General features: G+C 54.3%; 1 protein-coding gene across 1 annotated transcript; it reads right to left on the reverse strand.

Annotated features, from left to right (window-relative positions):
- Positions 1-255: 255 nt before the first annotated feature.
- Positions 256-6,379, reverse strand: LOC112990897 (regulator of cell cycle RGCC-like). The gene is made up of 5 exons (XM_026112952.2): positions 6,273-6,379; positions 4,780-4,935; positions 4,156-4,236; positions 2,885-2,947; positions 256-1,523 (listed from the first exon to the last, which is right to left on the reverse strand). The coding sequence occupies exons 1-5, from the start codon at positions 6,292-6,294 to the stop codon at positions 1,516-1,518; spliced, it is 330 nt and encodes a 109-aa protein (XP_025968737.1). The 5' UTR covers positions 6,295-6,379; the 3' UTR covers positions 256-1,515.
- Between the last annotated feature and the right edge of the window lie 1,826 nt (positions 6,380-8,205).

Genomic DNA, 8,205 nt, shown 5'->3' on the forward strand with positions numbered 1-8,205 from the left:
TCAGGTGGAGAAAGGCTGCTTAATGCAGTCTTCCAAAGCCTTTCCCCAGATCTCACCCCACACTGGATGTCACCACCAGAGATGGTGCAGCACTCAGCCCTCCCATCTCAGCAGACTGCGGTTGCCCTGTGCTGCACAGGCATCCCTCCTCCTCACACCAGCACTGCTCCCACCCCTGTGCCTGCCCCACAGCTCCAAGCAGTTCAGGAGAGGAGGAGGATGCATGGGAACAAGCTGGACAAAAAGACAGACCAGTGCAGACTTAAACTTCTATTCATAAAATATACACCATCTATACACTGTGCAGTGCCATTTTTACAGTATTTACAGCAACAGTTAGGGCAGAGGCACTTGGCATCCAGGCAAGGGCCTTATCTGAGGTTATCAAGGCAGAGCAAAGGGCCAGCAGTGGATGTCACTGCTTGTGACAAATACCACCATAAGAATAGGTTTTCCTGAACCAGGAGAGGACACCAAGGTGCCAGTGAAGTGCTGCAAGCAGCTCTTCCCTAACATCAGCCATAGTTCCTCCCTGTGGCTTCAGAGGCAGAAACCTCCCAAATCCACTGGGTCACAGCAGCTGGCCAGCCTCCTTGCAGGGCAAAGCTTTGCACCCTCACAAAGAGCTATTCAGATCTCAGGGCTGGCCAAGTCCTGCCCTACCCATGGGAGCAGAGGCTTAGCTAAGCTTCAGCAGAGCCACCTGTGCCATTTCCAGTGGTCACCAGCCAGCAGACACCAGCAGATCTTCCAGCAGTCCCAAGGCAGTGCTGAGGACAGGGCTGCTCTGTGACTGCATCCACACCAGAGGAGCAGGACAGCACCCTCAGCCTCCCAGTGTTCCTCCTGGCAGCTTGCCCGGCACAGAGACCAGGGCCTAGGGGCCCTACTCCTGCTCCTTTGGGCCCTGGCATCCTGCCTGCCTGGGAGCCACAAACCCTGCAGCAGAGGAGTGCCTTCAAAGCATGGGGAGCCCTCCTAGAAATCAGCTGGAGCAGTGAAACAGAATGGTGACCATCCAGCTCAGTCAGTCTCAGTTTACCACCTAGCACTTGCTGTTCAGCTTATGCTCAGCAAGACAACCCCCCCCACCACACACACACCATCCTCTTGAAGATGGACATTCTCTGGCTGGTGGTCAGACAACCTCTGAACACACAAAGCTGCCACAGATCAAAGTCCATCACTGCTGAAAGACTGGCACAAATGGGTAGTCCAGAGCTCACACCCCAGAAACACTTGGACACAGCATCCCTGTTCTCTTGGTGCCAGTCAAGGAGGCAGCTGTAAAAGCAGGTTGGAGAAGGCTGGTCAGCTCAGACAAGATCAGTTCACATTTGTGGTTGGGGCTAGGCAGGCTCCTCCCCAGCGCAGAGTAATCCCACATGGCAGGAAGTGCTGTCCTCTGCACAGGCAGCGGGACGAAGGAGGCACAGAAACAGAGGGTACATCAGGGCGGCTCTAGGCTCATCTGCTGTGGATACTCTTCTCCAAACTCTCCATCAAAACCACAGCTCACATCTCTGCAGGACAAGCAAGGGGATAAAACCACAGTGAGACCACTGCAGAGAGACCACTGCAGAGCACAGCAAGGGGCTGCACGGCACAGTGAAAACCCCCACCCAGCATGGCCAGCAGTGAGCACTGGAACAGAAACCTGGATCAGGTCTGTGGCGCTTGCTTGTAGCGACTTCCAGTATGACTCAGGGCCCACAGATGCAGTGTTTCCCCACCAGCCAGCTCATTTTGGACACTCAGGAGGGAAGGGAAAAAGGATACTGAAAGTCAGCTCATAGTGACCTGCACAGCCTGTGTGGGGAGGTGAGGGGGAAGGGCAGTTCTCACTGCCTCCAGCTTGCCACCCAGAGCCTCTTCAGAGCGGTATTGTGGCCACTATGCCTCTGTTTCCCCAACCGTGAGGCTGTGGGGACTACCCAACCTCACAAGGCCACAGAGCTGCCTGGGTAAGCTTTCCATGGTTAAGCTACTATCTTCCCCATGGTCCCTGCTACCAAGCCCTTCGTCAGGAGGAAAAGAAATAATGTTTTTTGCAGAATGAGACCACAGTCTGCCTGTGCTTTCAGAGAGCCAGGATCCCATAGGCAGATTGTTCAAGGGTAAGAAACCTAGGCTGGACCATATCACTAGGGGAAAATACTCTTTCCCTCCATGCTCAGTTCCTCTTGCTGCTCAAAGGCTTTTCTTTGCAATCAGAGAAATACTGGAGGCACAGAGCCACAGCAAGACCTGTAGGTCTTCCTACAAATGCCAGCTTAAAATAGCTCTGTATAATCCACTGTTTAGTCATCTTTCCTCCAACCTTTCATTGTTATGGCCAGCCTGGGCTTCACAACCCCAACCCTCTCTGGCAGGGCAGTACTGCCACCTCCCATCTCACAAACTGGTGAAACTGAGGTACAAGGGAAGGAAGATGCTCAAGCAGTGGAATTTCTTCCCCAGCTGAGAGCCTGAAGGCAAGCAGGCATGACAAGTGGGTGGGGCCCAGAACTGAAGGAGTTCACTACAGGACCAGGATTTCACCCCTGCTGCTAAAGACAGGGTCTAACCCTTCTGGAGTGGAATCCCAACTACGAATAATGCTGGGCAAGTCTCTTCCGAGCCAGAGGAAGGAGCAAAGCCCCAGTCCAGTGGTTGTGCCATGCTGGATGCAGCCTGCCAGCATGCGTTCCTGGGACAGGAGAAGGGCAGATCATAGCCAAACCTGCCATGTAGACTGGACAGGCACCCAGAGATGGAGGGGATGATTTGTGCCCTGACTCAACACCAGTGGCACAGCACAGTCAGCTCTGGAGAAACTACACTGAGATCATGAAGGCTGTCTCATGCCTGTGCCAAGTTGTGTTGATCACAGCTGTATACGTACCCTCTAGCACTTTGTCCAGATCTGCAATGAATTCTTCCAGCTCCTGTGTGTCTCCAAGCTTAGCTAGTGAACAGAAAAACACCCTGTCAGACCTCTCTCATTCTCCTCCTGCTTTAGTTTGGGTCAAAAAAGGATCCCTGGCCCTTGTTTCTCATGAAAATCGCTAAAGCTACCTACTGCTTTTGTAAGAGTCATGTGCGCATCTCTGTGGGCTGCCCAGGAACACGTGGGATGGAGGTTATGTAACAGCTGCATGTGCAGCAGGGGCTGAACACTGCACAGCTCTACAATAAACCCAGCCAAATGCCTGTGAGCACAGCGTCTCTGTGGGTCAATGCATCTCTTTCCATGGGATTACAGCCCATATTTGGATCAGGACCCTGAAGGCATCACAGATATGCAACACTGAATCTTTCAAAGTGCTGTTCAGCACTGGCAGATTCTGGACTCCTGCATACACATGGGGCTTAATACCCAATCTAGCAGGAATCTTCTCTAGGGCCAGTATGTTCCCCCTCCACATACACACAGGGGGTTGCAGATCAGAGCTGGGAGTTATGGGGCTGAGGAGCAAGCAGTCTTACCCAGAACACTGCCTGAGAACAGCATGGAAGGGAAATCCCCAGGACTAATTCTGACCTAAAGACACAGGACATCCCCACTACCACCAGAGCTAGATTTCTTCAAAATGAGCTTCACCCTCCTCCCCCCAACCCCTTTAGCTCCAAACTCTGGAGGCTGGGACATTCTCAGAAGGTATCATCCAGAGCAGCACCCTGAAACACAGTCAAGGGCAATTCAGGCTAAATATCAGGGAAAACTGAAAGGCAGGACCACATCCTCCCACTGACATGAGATAAGGCAGCAAGGTTAGAGTCAGATCAATGCACAGTGGGAAGAAAACTAGGGCTTAAGTTCCCTGCATTGTCTAAGCTCTGCAAGATGCTGCCCTGCCTAGGATCCCCTGAATGGGATGCTGGGTCAGTCTAGTCCTCATGGGTAGCGTGCCAGCCAGTTTCATATCTGTTGCAGGATCCAGCCAGGGCCTCAAGTTCCCCTTACCTCCCCAAATCCTGCAATGCACCGCAGGCATGCACACACACACATCCCTCCCAGGGCAGGTGAATGCCTATTGCTGCTGAGCCAGGAAGGGGTGATCTCAGGTGCCAGGTAAGGGATTTCCCTTATTGCTTTAGGCACCCCCCACCCCAAGCACACACACCCCTAAGGAAACTTTGGCAAACAGCCTTTCAGACATGTTTCAGCCTTACCTTTAGAGGGGTAAGCATTAGCAGGAGCATTGAGATCCTCCTCACTGGAGTTTAGACTGCTTCCTGGGGATGTGCTGGCACCTGTGGATACAAAGCATCAGTCACTGTCCAAGGCCATGGGTTGCAGGACCGGGGCCTAGCTTGTACATGGAAGAGGATCCCCAGTTCACCCACACTCTTGGCCAGCCCATCTGCACTTTTGCTACAAAGAATACTTAGAAAAGGGAACTGTGCTTTTCTACCAGACCTCATAGCATCGTAAGTTCCCTGGGCACAGCCACGGGGAATCCCTGGGGTTATTACAGAGAACAGGGAAGATCAGAGGGAAACAGTTATCTCAAGCCTGGTGCAGTTCTGTAGCAGCCAAACCAGCAGAGAAGGTGCCAGCAGACACTGACAGACACTGGCCAAGGAAACTAGATCAAATGGTTATCGCAGTCCTCCCGGACAAATCCCAGCGTTACTCATACTACCCTCAAGAGATGAGTCAGACAACTCAAAGGCTGGATCAGCAGTAAGCTTAGCGGTCTACCACAGAAGAACCCCAGAGCTCTGAAAGCCGTTCCATTCTGACGGCAAAACTGTCTTCCCCCACGGCTCCTTGGTGCTCAGCCCCAGACTCACTCTCCAGCTCATCAATGCCACTGTCGTACACACTGTGGCCCATTTTCCTCTTCAGGTCCTCCAGATGCTGTTCATACTGACATGCCGGGCCCCTGTCAAAGTCCTCAATCACCTCATCAAACTCCCGCAACAGGTCACTTAGGTCATCTGGCAGTGCTGTGGGACAAGAAAAAAAGCAGACTCAGGTGTTTCAGACAGGCACCAGGCAAACAACCCCAGCCAAAAGTTTTCAGAAGCAGTAGCAGGCTGGTCTCCAGGCTCCAGACCACAGGTCATCTGAGCTGCTCCAACAGCTTTGCAGAGCCAGGGCAGAAACTCTTGGTTCAGCGCAGCAAGCTTGGGCACGGCATTTCCCCTCACTTCCCCAGCAGAGCTCTGAGCACATCCAAATCCTAGGAAAGCTCAGTATTCCTTCCAGCTCATCCCACTGCTGAGCAGGAGACATCCCAGTAAGAGCTAATCCTGGGCTGGCAGCAGGTACCTCCTGCCTATCCCTATCTCCCCACCCCACTCCCAGCCAGGTGGATGGGGCAAGGCCAGAAAACAAAGGACAGACCGAAGAGCCTTGTTTTCAGGAGTGCCTTCAGACAAGGCTACAGCAGGGGTGAAGAAGGGCCCTGACATATTTTGAGCACAGCTCATCAGCTTAAATATACTATAGCCTGTAACAAGGCAGCAGGGCCATGAAAGGGCCTGTTGAGATCTGGTGGCTGCTCTATAAGGATGTGTCACAAGAATTTCCCCAAGGCAGACAGCCTTTACTCCATCCCCCCCAAAGGCAGGGAGACTCCAGCATGCACAAGCAGAGCCCACCTCATCAGACACCCTTGGCCAGATTGGCTTGGCTGGAAAAGCCAGAGAGCCCCCACCTGTACCTCCATCCCATCTTGGGGTTCTGCCCCACAAAGCCAGCCTGGTCCTGGGAAGGGAAGGTTGGGCCAGTGCCACTGCAGAGAGCTGAGAACGGCACTACCTTTGAAGGCAAGCCAGGCAAGGACCAGCCCTGATCTCAGAGCACCTTCGGGAGGGAGCTCATGGGCAGGGTCCACCAGGAGCATGTTCACAGCCCAGGCGTGCTGACACAGCACAACAGGAAGACCTGGTGTGGCCTCAGGTGGCACATGTGAGGCCAAAAGGTTCAGCCAGGCAAAGGTAAGGTCAAGGTGGAAAGCCAGCTGGGGAGGGAAGGCTTGATCTTTGCTTTGCCGCTTTCAGATCGCATCCTTCTCCCAGAGCAAACAATAGGCACTGTGCTGGGCTCCCTTCCACCTGGCTTTTCTTGACAGGAGTCATTGTAAGGAGAAAAAGCAAAAGAAAAGGCAGAGGCACATGCAAGCCCCCTGCAAGGGCGAGGCGCAGGGGGCGCTCAGGCGGGGGGGGGCCTGCGCCGAGGGCGCCCGCCCAGCGCGGATCGGGGAAGCGGCGAGCCCCGCACGCCCCGACGGCGCGGCCGGCCCCGCGGCACTGGCAGCTGAGCGGGCGGCGGCACTCACCGTTGGCGGGCTCGGCGGCCATGGTCCCGGCGGCGGCAGCGGGAGGAGGAGGGAAAGACGCTGCGGTCCCGGTCCCCGTCGCGACCCGGGCAGAAGAGCGGCGCAGCCCGACGGCGCGCGGCAATTTTTATACCGGCGACCCCGCCCCGCGCGCCGCTCCGGGCCAATCAGCGGCGGCGCGCGGGGCGGGGCCGCGCCGACGGGCCGGGCGGGAAGGGGAGGCGTCGGCCTCGCCCTGGCGGGGCCCCTGGGGCAGCCCCGGCCCATAGGGGCAGCCCCGGCCCGCGGGGGCCCTGTCGGGTCTGCTCCGGCCCTCCCGCTCAGCGCCTTTCCCCTCAGGTCGCACCCTCAGCCGAGGGGCCTCTGCACATGCCTCAGCTGCCCTGAAGACACGCGAGCGGGGGGCCGGGACTCCCCCTTCTCAGCCTTACTTGCAGGTCTGGAAGTAACCCATGTTCTGGAGACCCTCAGAGTTCCTTTTAGGCGCTGTGTTTCTCTGTGCGTCTCGCTCCAGAGCCTGAGGTCTCTTGAAATGCAGGATGAGTTCTCCGTGTTGTGTTCCCTCGCTTTCAGCCGAGCTTCGCCTCCTGTGCTTGGGGCTCGCCCCTCGTTCGTGCTTTCTGCAGACCCAAGTCCCCTCAGTGTGTCAGAGTTTGTTTCTCCCTTTCTCTCTCCTGTGCTTTAACCTCACGTGTCTGCTTGCCAAAGGAAAGCACCAGCTGCCTAATCTAATCTTGTAGTCTACAATCCTTTCTCCCTTTGCTTTTAACCTCCGGGTGGCGGATATTTGTGAGTTGCCACGAAGACACCGTGCGGACCACGTGCTTGGGTTTTTGCTGTAACCTTAGAAAACTGACCTACAACAAGATGGAGGGGATATGCTCACCCACTACAGGAGCGCGTTTCCTTCTCTGCACTCCTGACTTGTACATCTTCTTCTACCATGAATGCACAGCCATCCATACATTCTGACCTTGTGCTTGCATTAATACAGTAACTGTCTGGGGTGGAGACAACGGGGGGAATGGGGGCAGTGTGCTCCCTAACTCTAGTCTGTTGGTTTGGAAACGGTGAGTTCAGGCCATGATTGCTTTTTACAGACATCGCATTCCCCTAACTGCTTAAAATCTCTTTAGACTCTCCCAATAGATCTTTTCTGTGGAGGGATATGTGTGTTAAAGATAACTTTATTGGAAGTCCTAAGTATTTTAAGGCTGAATCCAAATTTAAGGACCACTGTTTAACTGAGGGCAGGGAGCTGAAAGCTGGTTTGTCCTCTGTAGGTTTAGGATGATCAGTGGTTTTGACTTGGTAGACAGTTTCAATGCGTGCTGCCTTGGTGGATTCTGGAGTCGGTCAAGAGCTGTGAAATGCTGTTTGCCAGCCCTGAATCGTCAAAGTGAGCACCCTTTGGGAGGGTGAGCATATCATAGAGGGAGAGTGTAGTCTTCAGAGAACAAAACAGAATCACAGAGGGGTTGAGGTTGGAACAGACCTCTGGAGATCATCTAGTCCAGCCCCCCCGCTCAAGCAGGGTCACCTAGAGCACGTTACCCAGGACCCTGTCGAGACGGCTTTTGAATATCTCCAAGGGTGGAGACTCCACAGCCTCTCTGGGGAGCCTGTTCCAGTGCTCAGTCACCCTCGTAGTAAAAAAAGGGTTTCCTTACGTTCAGGTGGAACTTCCTGCGTGCAGCGCTTCTGTGTTTTCTAGCTGTGCTGTTTTTGTGGTTTTAGCTCTTACTCCTTAAGTACATAACCGTCAGTTGATGCTGACACCTTTGTGGCTCTGGATTTAAGGCCAGAAAGGAGAGCTTCTCTCCTTCAGTTTTACTTGTGTTTTTTCTGAGTTGAGAGGTCCGCTTCTGGATGACACTCTGGAACACATTCCCATTAACAGCAGCTGCAGCAAACACCACCGTTCAGCTTAGCG

This window comes from Dromaius novaehollandiae, chromosome 11 (assembly GCF_036370855.1).
Source record: "Dromaius novaehollandiae isolate bDroNov1 chromosome 11, bDroNov1.hap1, whole genome shotgun sequence".
Lineage (NCBI taxonomy): Eukaryota > Metazoa > Chordata > Aves > Casuariiformes > Dromaiidae > Dromaius > Dromaius novaehollandiae.

Excerpts from the sequence above, each read along its gene's own strand:
- LOC112990897 (XM_026112952.2), bottom strand. The coding sequence starts at position 6,294 with ATGGCCGCCGAGCCCGCCAACG. Across the intron at positions 4,936-6,272 it reads GGCCGCCGAGCCCGCCAACG|CACTGCCAGATGACCTAAGT; the intron begins GTGAGTGCCGCC and ends CTTGTCCCACAG. Across the intron at positions 2,948-4,155 it reads TAATGCTTACCCCTCTAAAG|CTAAGCTTGGAGACACACAG; the intron begins GTAAGGCTGAAA and ends TCTGTTCACTAG.